Source organism: Perca flavescens, chromosome 8, assembly GCF_004354835.1.
Source record: "Perca flavescens isolate YP-PL-M2 chromosome 8, PFLA_1.0, whole genome shotgun sequence".
NCBI lineage: Eukaryota > Metazoa > Chordata > Actinopteri > Perciformes > Percidae > Perca > Perca flavescens.
Genome location: NC_041338.1, coordinates 14,444,466 through 14,456,963, shown reverse-complemented (window position 1 = coordinate 14,456,963; position 12,498 = coordinate 14,444,466). Strand labels below are relative to the sequence as shown.

Below are 12,498 nucleotides of genomic sequence, written 5' to 3'. Positions count from 1 at the left end.
CTGCCAGTAAGTCTCCATCACACCTCCTGATTTCACTCAGTAGTCATTAGTCCCATCTTTGTGTATATCTCACCAATGGGGCACTGGCTTGCAAAGACCACTCCTTGCTTTTAAGGTAATATAACAAACCAACATGTCTGTAATCCATTGAAGAGGACCATATTTCCTTATCTTACAGTGTATCTGAATTTACAGTGACATTACATCCTGCTGATAAATAACTGTGTATTTCGGGCTGTCCCTGCCCTCTTCTGTCATTACAGTAGTTTAAAAACTGCCTGCAGCCAAACCCTGAAAAAGGCACACATTTGTGAAACAGCCATGCCTTGCCACATTGTGTCCCAACACATTAACTGGTCTCCCTTCTGTTGGAGCATTACACAAACTTAAAAGCAGAGTGTTGATGTTTTTGATAGCAAAGCAATCATTGTCCTGGTGGTATTTTAACATGAGAAATGCAACTCTCAGCTAAGAAAATGCTTAATACAATGGTGTTCAAATCAAATGTCAGAAAGCTGTTGTTGTCCTCTGCTTCCCTCCTGTTACAGTTTTAAGTTCCAGTTGACGATGAGATTAGAGATGTGGAGGGAATTGAGGATACCGTCAGTAGAGTGAAAAGGTGTAAACTGTTTACAAATTCAGTGTTTTAGAACAGAAAATAGCACCCCAAACGTTGTGCGTCCATGCTCTGAGGAAAAATGAAAACAGCACAACAAACTTCAGTCAATGAAACAAAATGAATCAAGTCATAACCGATAGCTAGCATTAATATGGGTGTAGTACATAAAAGAAATGTTTCAACAGATACAAATACACAAATTTGCATGACATTGAGACAGACAGAGGCAGAAATGAGCTGAAGATGAAGAGAGATATAGAGGGAGAGGGAGGGACAGGGACAGAAAGAGATATAACAATGACATATCTGCCAATATCTGTTTCTAAAAAGGGCTTTTCTGATCCAAAACCTTTTTTTTTGTTTAATAATATCAGGTTCCAGGAGAACGTCAGCACCTCGGTTAATGATATCCAACAGGTAGTTGTTGATGTATTTAGAAATACGGTTTTACCAAAGAGAGATCCTCTACTCGATCTACGCCACCATGTCTGAATCTATCTGAATAACACGTTGACACACATTCTATTAGGCTCCCATGTGAGAGCGTGTTAGAAAAAAAGATCTTAGGTTGTCTTCACATCTCCTTGTTAGAAAAAGGTGCTTCCTGTCATCATAAGCACACACAAGCGGCAACACACCCACATATACTTATGTACATACCGACACATACACCCACACACCCACACACACACCCACACACCCACACACACACCCACCCACCCACACACACCCACCCACCACACACACACACACACACACACACACACACACACAGCTGCTTTCCAGTCCGTCTGAAAACATTGCACCAAAAAAAGGACAGAGAGAAGGAGAACAAAAATAACTCTTCTCTCTGTACAGTAGTTCAGTCAGTGAGGCAAAGTAATGACTCAGGTCTATTTGCGTAAACAGCTCGCTGTAAAGTTCAGATTTGGACTCTGTTTCCTCATATAGGCAAGCATACGAGAGGGGCCGATGGCAAAACAGAGGCGTCCCTAAAAGGAGCCTGTTTCAAATAAAGGCAGAGTTCAGGCAGTGAGCGAGCTCCTACAGGTCTCTCTCTCACACACAGTGGATCTGCAGGTAGGTTCGGTATCCTCCGACCAGCAGGGGGGCACTATCCTTTAGGAGTTTTCTTGTTTTGGGCGTTCCACATGCCTCGTTTAGAGTGGTAGTAGTGAAAGAAGTTCCTCAAGCGTAGTCTCTCTACCTCCAAACCATTCTGCAGTACCCTAGAGGGGGCAGAGGGAGAAACACTGGGTTAAAACTGGGTTCTTTTCATAAGGCTGGGTTACAAGGGAAGCAACAAGCTTTTTTCATACAAGAGAAAATATTGGGTTAACAATATTTGTTGTAGCAACTCTTCTTGGGTCATGTTCTGTGATGAACTTATTTTTCTTCTTTTATTAAAGTGTCAGTTCACCCAGCTTACATTTGTGTGGTATCTAAACATAGCCTGACATCGCCAGACTAAAGTTGTTATCCAATCCAGTATCTGCCAAAGCAATAAAACATGAGCTTGCAGATGTGTGTGCTGTCTCTGTTTTCCCTTCATATGCTGTTTGTTGTCCTGCACTTGTATCCTATTGGTATTGTGCACACTATCCACCTTCATTGTTTTAAAAGAGGACATTCACCAAAAACTGCACACTTGAGGTACAGCAGTGACAGTCCACACAAATACAAATATTGTATCTTAACAGTAATGAATTGTACTATACTGGAAGTGGCCACCATCGTATACGTTTCTGTACAACATGATGTAATCTGGTACAACACAATTACCATTAAAATGCATATCATGTTTAACTACAACTTTAAACTTTACCATGAGTTGAGTCAACATCTCTCTGACATAGTCGCAGCAACAAAAGATAACTCAATGATCTTCTAATAGTATTCCTCGCATTCATACTGTGTTGGCTTGTTGCTGGGTTACCTGTCCAGCAGCTCCCAGTCCTCTCCACCCCAGCGGTCTTTGAATTCCTCCGTGTTCATCCCTCCAATCTTATCAAAATCAGACTTATAGATTCCAAACAGGCCGAAGCCGTTCACTTCCCAGTAACCTGCGGAAAGCACGAAAAGAAATTTAACATAAACGATTGGGCCCGTTGCATGTCACTGCATTAACAGTGATCTGATGCCTTTACAGTACATGTATAGGCTTTTGATGCAAGTAATTATTATGCATGTAAACTGAGAACCTGTATCAGGAATTCAAAGTATTTGTGTGGAACTGGGGAATGAGTTTGAGTGACGTGTCAAACTAAAAACTTTAAAACTATGTTGATATGTGTGTGTGATTATTCCTGTATGAGCGAAGACGCGTGTGTGTAATGTGTGTCGTGTGTGTGTTGTTGTGCGTTACCATCGGGCTCCTGTGGCGAACTGCCGCAGCTGAGTCTCATGACAATGGGAGCGAACGCAAGGCGTCCCTCCACGCAGTGCTTCCTGATGCTTTCCAAGATGTTGAGAGGGAAGTGGATGTGCAGATCACACAGGAACACAATGCTGTGACTATCCTGCAAGAGGAAACACAAATGTAATCTTTCTCATGTCTGAGAACAAGAAAAATGTGTGTGAATGAGTCTGCAAATTTGTCTGTATGTGATTGGATGTTCACACACGCCTAATATGGGATTTTAGGATTAAAGAAAGTGGAGAAGTCTGGGCTCAGCGTCAGTGGCTTGTCTTCACTTCCAGACCCTGCAGGCCGTTCAGACATGACGGACGGCCCTGTCATCAAACGGTGACAGCACTGACACCCAACCGACGGATCAACGTCTGTCCAAATTTCCATCCGCTCCACGCCCCTGTGGGTGGGTGTGCATGCGTGTGTGACAGAGAGACAGCCTAGAAAGTGGCGTTAAGGGCACATGCACACAAATAACCTGTGAAAGGGAATGGATGTGACAGCTATGGCATACACATGACAGAGGAAATGCAGCTAACTGTCTAAGTGATCCCCTGTCACCCACAGCTGGGCTCTGTGGCAGAGGGCGGATGGAAGCAGGAGGAGGCTCGGAGGTAAGGGCGAGATCCACAGCCCGTGACAGACCGGCCTAGCATTGATGTATTCATTATGCATGAGTGTTCTTTCGGTCTGTCCATCAGTTAAGGTCATGTGGTCAGTGTGAGTGGCTGACCTTCAGTGAGTGGCTTTTTCCCTGCCAGCTTGCATATTGTTGTCTTGCCTCTGTGTGTGTGTGTGTGTGTGTTTGTTTTTCTAACCTCTATAGTGTCTACTCCAATCTGCAGTCCTGCTGAGCGCTCAAAGTTCCCTTCTCTCCTTAGATATTCATATCTGTCAAAACAAACAATATACACACACATCACGTGGAAGCCTTAAAAATGTTCTAAAAGATTTCAAAATGTATTTAAAGTCCTATTCCATGGCCGATTGTGTTGCATTCACAAACCTGGGCACACTGCTTTCTCTGAGTGCCTGCTCCACATCCATGTCTTCACTCTCAAAGTCGACAATGATGATGCTGAAATTGTCATCCTTCGTCTGGTGATGAAGATTCTCCATGTCAGAGATAAACTGCTGTACCCAGCGAGCCTGGTTTTTCACTGAAGGACAGTAAGAACAATGGGAAAAGTGAAGGGAAAAATGAGTAGAAAACAAAGTTTGAATAATCTTAGTTTAACAGTTGCTACTATATAGGGCTGGACGATCAATCGAAAATTTATCGACATCGAAATTCTGAAGCTGTTATCGACGTATTTTTCCCATGACAGTAATTTATTTTTGTTGATAGGCCAACTTTCTCCTTAAAAATATTCTCCCGCGTGTGCGGCGTGTATGTCCCAGCCTGTCTCCAGCGCCTCCACCTGCAGATTGTCAGCTGTGTGTCTGCCCGATATACTCTGGGACGGACGATTTAACTCGCCGATCCACATCAATATAGTTTCATGTGTCACGCAGCTCTCCACAAGCAGAAAAAAACAGGAGCTTAAAACACAACTTGCTGTTTCAAAGTTAAGACAACAAGTTAATTAGCAGTTAAGAAATAGACTGTATAGCCTATATACATTTTTATGTCGTCGAATCACAAAAAAGTAAATGATCGTTCATTTATCGTTATCGAGGTAAAATGTGCAATTCATCGTGATTTTGAGTTTAGGTCATATCGTGCAGCCCTACTTCTATACCATTTATTCAGTTTTGAAAGTTAAGTCCCCCTTTTGACTGACCTGGCACCACAAAGTGCACCATGACATCTCTCCTCCACTGCAGCATGACCGGCTGGCAGAGCAGAGGCTTAGCATAGGCTGTGCTCCAGGGGGTTGCTCCGGGCCGGGCGGGGGACCTGGTGGAGGGAGGGGCCGGTGGGGTGGTGAGGCTGGATGTGGCAGCTGATGGGGCCGAAGCTGGTGCAGAGGCCGGGGCGAAGTCAGTGTTCTCTAGACTTTCCTCTCCCTGCCTGCCGCGGTGGAGCAGCAGGTAGATGTATTCTGACAGACGCACCACGCTGCGGCCTCTCTCCATTAGCTCCAGCTCCACGAGGTAACGGTTCCCTCGCGCCGAGTCGCGCCGCTTCTCAACGTTGACGATTCGCAGCAGGGTGTAGATCCTGGGGCAGAGACAGAAAAAAGCTTAAGAAAGCACAGAGAGGTTGTACATGTTCTGAATTATAATATGAAAGAGAGAGAGAGAGAATGCAAATATAAAACACTATTTCTAATATCACTCTCACAGCGGCATTGTTTGACTGTAGGCAGATCACTTAAAAAATGCAGCTACTCGTGGCGAGTGAAGTCAGCATGGTGTGATTTAGGACAAAAATGAAAACAGAGTGGCCAAGCTACTTTACACAAATAATAAATGCTGCTGCAGAAAATGGTAATCAGCACAGAGAGGACTGCTAACATGAAGTCAAAGCACCGGGGCATGACCAATGTTCTCAGTAAAATTACTTCTTGCTTTACATAATGGTTTGCATAAGAAACCACATCTGAACTTACAAAGTTCCAGGGAAACATAAGCCTTCTTTTAGTCGCACACTATTCCTACTTCCTCCCCCTTATACTCACCCTCCGTTACGTTCGTTGAGTTTCTCCATGTACTGCGCCAGCACATCCACCACCTCACTCTCTGCCAGCTGGAGGTTGCCAGACACATTGCAGCGCAGGTCGTTCCAGTCAGAGCGCAGCAGCTCAAAGTCCATCGGATTGACTGAGAAGGTCCTCTGCCAGTTGATGCTCTCCTCTGCCCAACCTGGCCGCACCTCGACCTCCTCGTAGCTGTAGTCCGACATCTCGCCCTCCTCTGGTTCTGGCTCGGGGTCAATGTCGGGGTCAGGATTGGAGCGGTTTGTATCCTGGTCCTGTTCTGCCGGGTTGGGATCCGGGTCTGGATGCTGCTGGGACTCTGTGATCTCAGAGGTCCTGAGGTAAGAGGTGACCCGTGTCTGACTTTGGGGCGTGTTTTCTGTGGAGTTGAACCTTTGCTGTGTAACCGGAGGTGGATCTTTGTGACGGGACAGCGGGGTTAGCGGGTTGCCTTTTCTGGGCACATCAGCAGTGACAGTAGTCTTTAAATCCCGTTGCTCCTCTTTCCTCTTGCCTTTCTCTGGTTGCTTTGCCTCGGCTGCCCTGTTGCCAGACTTCTGTACACTTTCATTCTGTATGTTGATACTTCCATTGTGATGCTTACCATCTTTTGTGGGGGGATTGGGCCAGAGCTGAGGGGCACTAACAAGACTTCTGCCTCCGGTTATGCCTCTCCCAGCATGTCCTTTGGCATCCAGGTTGACCAGCCTTGTGGTCTTCCCAGTTTGGTACAGAAAGACCCCCGGGAAGACCTCTCTAGGGTGGCGAGATGCTCTCTCCTCCCTCCTCTCTCGACGCTGCTCCCTCTCCCTCTCCCTGTCCCTCTCCCGCTCCTTGGCAGTGCGAGGCCTGGTGATGTAGATCTTGTTCTCTTCCCTCTTCTCCTTCTTGTTTCCAGCGAGCTTGTTGTTTTGGTTATCATGGAAGTTGTTGCTATGGGCGGAGTTGCTGAGGATCTGCTTGGCTCGGCTGGCAAGGGCAGAGAGGGAGGACTTTTGGGGGAAAAGGAGTGAAGACTTGCTCAGTTTAGGCAGAGTCTCAACTCCCTTCTCTCCTACTCCTCCTCCTCCTCCTCCTCCTCCACCACCTGTTCCTCCTCCTTTCCTGCCAGGGCTCAACTCTGCAGGACCAGTGCGAATCCAAGACAGGGAGCGACCCCGGACCACACTGTCCATGTCAGGCTGACGCCCCCTGGGTTGGGGCTCTTCAAATCCCTTCCTCGTGTCCTGTCTAATGTTTGTGTGATCTCTTCCCCAGTCTCTGTCAATATCCCTACCCATCTGTCCATCACTGTGAGGAAAGTGTCTCCTTTCTCTGCGGCGTATGATACTGTCGACTGCTCCATCCTCCTCTTCATCAGGGTCCTCCTCCTCTTCTTCCCCTTCTATGCCAGCTGGTGTGGGCGCAGGCTTGGAGTGCAGATGGGAGGGATTGGAGGTGTGGCTGGTCTGGCTGGGATGAGAGGGCTTCTTGGGCGACTGCGTGCCAACGATCTCTGCCTCGTCCTCTATATCTACCACCTCTTCTTCATCGAGGAAATCTGGAGACGTGTGAAGGAGACACAAAGTTGAAAGAGCGTGTGTGTGTGTGTGTGTGTGTGTGTGTGTGTGTGTGTGTGTGGCGTGTGTACATGCGTGTATATATGTGTGACTGTGCGAGGATCAACGAATGTGTCTCGGTACATTATTAGTTACCATCTGGGTTGGGGAAGAAGAACGGTCTGTCATCTTCCTCCTCATCCATCTTCATATATTTGTAGAAACCAAACCTGGCAGACAAAAGAGAAGGCAACAAACACTCATAAACACACACACACACACACACACACAAACACACACATTCAAAAAAGAGTGACATTTCAATGTGCCTTGCAGCACAATAAACTTAATCTCTTGGAGAGAGGTCGCAAGAATCACTGCCATCAAATTCACAGACACTTGAGCAGTTATTCAACATAATCAGTGTACTCTCTCATATATAAGACAGAGACAAATGGTCCCTTAGCTCTCAAAAAGATAAACGCAACAATGTCCTTACTTCTCCAAGTAGATAGGGGACTCTCTGTAGAAACACTTGTTCTCTCGCTCCATATGGGTGAGGCGTGTGAAGTCATTGGGGTAAACGAAGGACAGATAGACCTGAAGAAAAGTTAAAAGTCTGTCAAAACTGCAATGAGCTCAGAAAACACTGATAAAGGAGTTAATTCTTATTTAGCAGTACTGTATGAGGATAAGATAAACACCAGTGTTTAATCAAAATCAGCCACTTACTCTACAAAATGCTGTATTTTGGTGATTCAAATCTAAAATGGATTTTCTTTTTTTGGCTCTTGTTTTCACTTATCTCCGCAGCTGCTGCAGTAACTCTTGTTGTCCTAAAGGGGGGAGCAGCGCTCAACACTATCTACCAGCTGCTTCCTGTGTTTTGATACAACAGGAGAGTCCAAACCAGCATGGACTTAGCTTCTCTGCTCTTTTGTTCTCTGTGCAGTTGATTATTACACTGACTCTGTAAGGGGATACTTTTAGCAGGTTCAAATAATACTGTCATATATTTTTTTACGATAATTTTTGGCCTTTATTGATAGGACAGCTGAAGACCGAAAAGGGGATAGAGAGGGGGAATGACATACAGCAAAGGGCCGCTGGTGGGACTTGCTGCCAGAGGTCTAATTTTGGTAAGAACTCACACATACTGACACACACTAAAAAATCATCACACATCCTGAGCGGTGGGTCTTTTTCTGACTCAAAGGGGAGGTGACTTACAAATTGGAGGCCCTGGTATCTGGCGATGGGAAAATCTTTGACGACATAGGTTGGAGAGTAGAGACAGGCCGGAAGAACGTTTTCCAGTCGGGAGGGGTCGATCATAGGAGCTGAGGAGAGAGGAGAATAAGAGAAGGGGAGGTAAATATTTGAGATCAGGTACAAACAAATATGTAAATGGAATTCTGGTACCAACAAACCCAAGAGTCAGAAAGCTGAAAGATGTTCAGGGCAATAACAAAAACGAGGAGGAAAACACACAAAAAATGGAACATAGCCAGATAGACGAAATTACAGTCTGAATACAGCTAAACTGACAGCCAGAGATACTTTTAGCCAGACAGTCAATCATTCACTTAGAGAAAAAGAGACAGGCCACAAAATTAGGATGAGGACAGAAAAAGGGGACAGCCTGAAACGATGACGGGCAGATTTACTGCTGTAGAAGGTGTCCCTGGGGTCCGGCTTCAGCATATCCGCTCCGTGCTGCAGAATGCCACCTCTCTCCAGACCCTGGTGCTGAGCCTCCTCTGGGAGACGGATGTGACTGGCCAAGGTCTGGGGGATGTGGTCCACACTGTTCATCTTCAGATTGGACTCGTCTGAAAAACACAGAGACAGAGAGACACAGAGTGAGGCAGAGATGATGTAGTAAAGGGGAACAGAGAGAACAGTATTTCACTCTCTGTTTTGATTATCTTAATGCTGGACACATTTTCTGTTAGCCGTTGGAAGTAAAATTACACATTATTTGTGTCACAGTCACCATAAATCTTTACCGACCACGAAAAGGTCAAGCATTGGGAGAAATAAGAGACAGGGAGGAAGGAAACAAAGGAAGAGGAGGAGAGCTGCAACACAAGCTGAATTGAGAGAATTAGAAAAAAGTTGGAAAAAAACAAATACAGAGCAGAGCGGAGTCATAATTATACCAATCGATAGCAGGGAAGGAGGAGAGAGCATCTGTGATTAATGGCATGTCATGTCAAGAGCAATGCCTGATGGGAGAAATGCTTTATAATTAACAGGGTGGTCAGCATCATTTTTATCCTCCAGAGGGTGGAGTGTGCACATTTGGTGTGTGTGTGTGTGTGTGTGTGTGTGTGTGTGTGTGTGTGTGTGTGTGTGTGTGTGTGTGTGTGTGTGTGTGTGTGTGTCTCTGTACGCACACGGTACACAAACAAAAGCCTCTTTTTAGATTTCCTTTCTTCAAACAACAAGACATCTGTTGATCACATACCTGGTTTACACTACACACAAGCCTGGCCAAGACTAACCAATTATCCATGTTACTGTAATCCTCAAACGAAGCAAACAAGGAAAACAACACAACTCTTCTTCTCTTACTTCTGATTAATGTCTTTCATGTTGCACAGATGTAATCAGGTTGTAATAAAAAATACAGCATTATTTATGTATGGTACAGATATCAACCACATTATATACCATGCAAATATGACAACAATTTTATAGTTTTGTGCTCATTTTTTGTGCTTACAATTCCTGGTCTCTGTAGTAAATGTCTATGTGAGTATGATGGTGTAAATTCATGAACAGCTACCATCTGGGTTGCGCTTTTACTGTATGTGCAACCCAAGGTATAATATCACACCACTAAAGAGATGTATTTGGCAAGAAACCTTGAGGAATTATTTTGGAGCTGTATTCAACTGCCCTGCAAATTAAAATATTATGTTCCATGAACAATTAATTACCTTGATATACTGTGAATGATCCTTTCATTTGTAAAAATCCAATAACACAACTGTCTATAGTTTTATTTTTCCACGGAGATGGATATGGAGAAAACCATCGGGATAAGATACTACATTCTGGAAATATTCAATAATTTAAAAGTCTACAAGATACAGTAAGTGCTTACACGGATAGTAAAACAAATGCACTGTACAGTACCAGTTTGGCACAATTATTCCTAGTTTTCCAGAGAATTAATATGAGCAGAAAAAGTTAGTTAAAAATCACTTCACATTCAAAATATGTATGGACGTACAGTTTGTTGTTGAGGTGATGAGAATGTGGCTCATAGTTTGGCCATGAACTGAAAAATCGTATTAAGCGCTACAACACACGATGTTAATTGAAAGCCAACCACATGTATCACTGGGAAAGCCTATGCATGTTTCTCTCTGTCAAACGGGAATGAATATCAAATACTTTCCACAGTGAGAGAACGGAGAAACCCAGTAAGATAGAGAGCATGACATACAGGGAGAAGTAGGGATGGATGGGTGGAGGGAGACAGATGAGGAGATGGTAATGTTTGAATCCAGCAGTTGACCTCATATACTGTACAAGGCCTCCTTCACTGCCGTAGCCTTTCGTTAACAAGAAGGCATACATCCATAGCAACCTGCAGCTTTGCCCATAATGACAACTCCACACATCATTCTCTGTGCAGCTGGCATATTCCTTTGTTAAAGATACTGAATCCCTGTGACACACTGCTATTCTTGGAGCTATTGAGGATAGACATCTACTCGGGAGCTGGTGCTCTCATCTTTGCTACGAATGGCACCTATGGAGGAAAAATAGATTCTATTACATTCTGTATCTTCTCTTTGGCCTGACATAGAGACGACATGCCATGCTCTCAAAGCGACAAACTGCAGCTTCCCTATGAGAAGAAACTAAATAGGAAATAAGGGAAAAAGTTTTAAGCCGTAAGTTTTAGACAATAAATGGAAGTTTGTTTGATGGAGAAGAAAGAAGCACATATTGGTTCAAAAAAGGCCGATTCTCTGACATTAAACTACTGATCGATACCAGACTAGACTAATGAAGTTAGTTTTATAGCACCATTTCCTGTTTCTAGTTGGCAAGCTCTCGGCTAAAAAGAGACAGAAATACGTCTCTATCGTTAAAGATTCACATGTGTATCCTAGCCAGTCAAGTCCATTTTAAAATTCATCATGAAGTTTATTTCATTTCCAAGATAAGATGACAGAACCGCTTTTCATGCAGCTCTTACCTGTGTACAGGGAGATGTAGGCTGAGTCTATCACTTCATATTTCAGACCAGGGAGGAACGGACGCCACTGTGTGTGAAAGCAAAGGGAGAGAAAAGGGGTGACTGAGAGAAGGAAACTAAATGTCAACATGTGGGAAGTATAAGGTGAGCAGAAATCGTCCATCACTGTTTAACAGGCTAAACTGTGACACTCCCGGTGCTATTGATATTAGCAACATCACAGGATCGATCTGATGCTGGGTTTTTGTATAAACACACTTAGCCAGATAGGGAAGGGAGGAAGCAGAAGGGGGGAAAACGTGTGAACAGAGAACAAGAAACCTGAGGCTGTAAGGGGTAAGGAAGGGAGGGAGGTATGAGCAAACAAGCAAAAAAAAAAAACTAAAAAAACTGAGAAAATAGACTGTGAGCAGAGGGAGAACAGAGCCGTGACAAGTAGGCGTGAAGAGGAAGATCTAGTAATGACCTGAAAACAGAAAGAAGCATGAGGAGAGAAATAAAGAGAGAAAGAGAGAGAGAAGCTACAATTCTTTTAAAATAGATTTCACAATTACCACGTCACTTCTGGTTACCCAGGATATAATCACAGGAGACAGGTCATTTTCCAACCCTCGGGTTGAGAATACAAATATAAACACCCTCCTTAGGCTCACGCAAATGCCTCCACATGTATATGCAAAACAAACACGCATATACACACACATGAACTGTTTTGTCATTCATGCAGCACAGATTGCTAAATGTAAAAGCCCAATCCAAGATTTGTTTTGCACAATATCTATATTGTCTGCTGATCCTCCACACACAATGCTGACAAATGAACACAAAGGCACACACGGCCAAACAAGTGCACGTATATAAAAGAACAACAAGGACACAGTGCGACATCATGCTGAGCAGCAGCAGCAGGGAGCGGCTCAGCAGGCCACCCAAGGCCTCAGCATTGTGTTATTATTTCAGGGTGATTGGCTTCAAGGACAAGGCAGACGGCTGTCAAAACCTGACTCAAGGAAGGACAAAAAAGTGGAGACCACATATGAGTGGTAACTTAACAGGTGTAGTTTCACTCA

General features: G+C 44.4%; 1 protein-coding gene across 4 annotated transcripts in view; it reads right to left on the bottom strand.

Moving 5' to 3' along the window:
* Positions 1 to 1,360: 1,360 nt before the first annotated feature.
* b4galnt4a (beta-1,4-N-acetyl-galactosaminyl transferase 4a) overlaps positions 1,361 to 12,498 on the bottom strand; it is a 147,973-nt gene continuing 136,835 nt past the window's right edge. For all 4 annotated transcript variants that reach the window (XM_028584462.1, XM_028584464.1, XM_028584465.1 and 1 more), the window contains 12 exons: positions 11,429 to 11,495; positions 8,877 to 9,041; positions 8,440 to 8,549; positions 7,709 to 7,809; positions 7,366 to 7,439; positions 5,654 to 7,211; positions 4,814 to 5,193; positions 4,036 to 4,189; positions 3,848 to 3,920; positions 2,985 to 3,138; positions 2,556 to 2,682; positions 1,361 to 1,848 (listed from right to left, as the gene is read on the bottom strand). In XM_028584462.1, the coding sequence (XP_028440263.1) occupies positions 1,734 to 1,848; positions 2,556 to 2,682; positions 2,985 to 3,138; positions 3,848 to 3,920; positions 4,036 to 4,189; positions 4,814 to 5,193; positions 5,654 to 7,211; positions 7,366 to 7,439; positions 7,709 to 7,809; positions 8,440 to 8,549; positions 8,877 to 9,041; positions 11,429 to 11,495 (3,078 nt within the window). In that variant the 3' untranslated portion in view covers positions 1,361 to 1,733. The remainder of the gene's footprint in view (positions 1,849 to 2,555; positions 2,683 to 2,984; positions 3,139 to 3,847; positions 3,921 to 4,035; positions 4,190 to 4,813; positions 5,194 to 5,653; positions 7,212 to 7,365; positions 7,440 to 7,708; positions 7,810 to 8,439; positions 8,550 to 8,876; positions 9,042 to 11,428; positions 11,496 to 12,498) is intronic.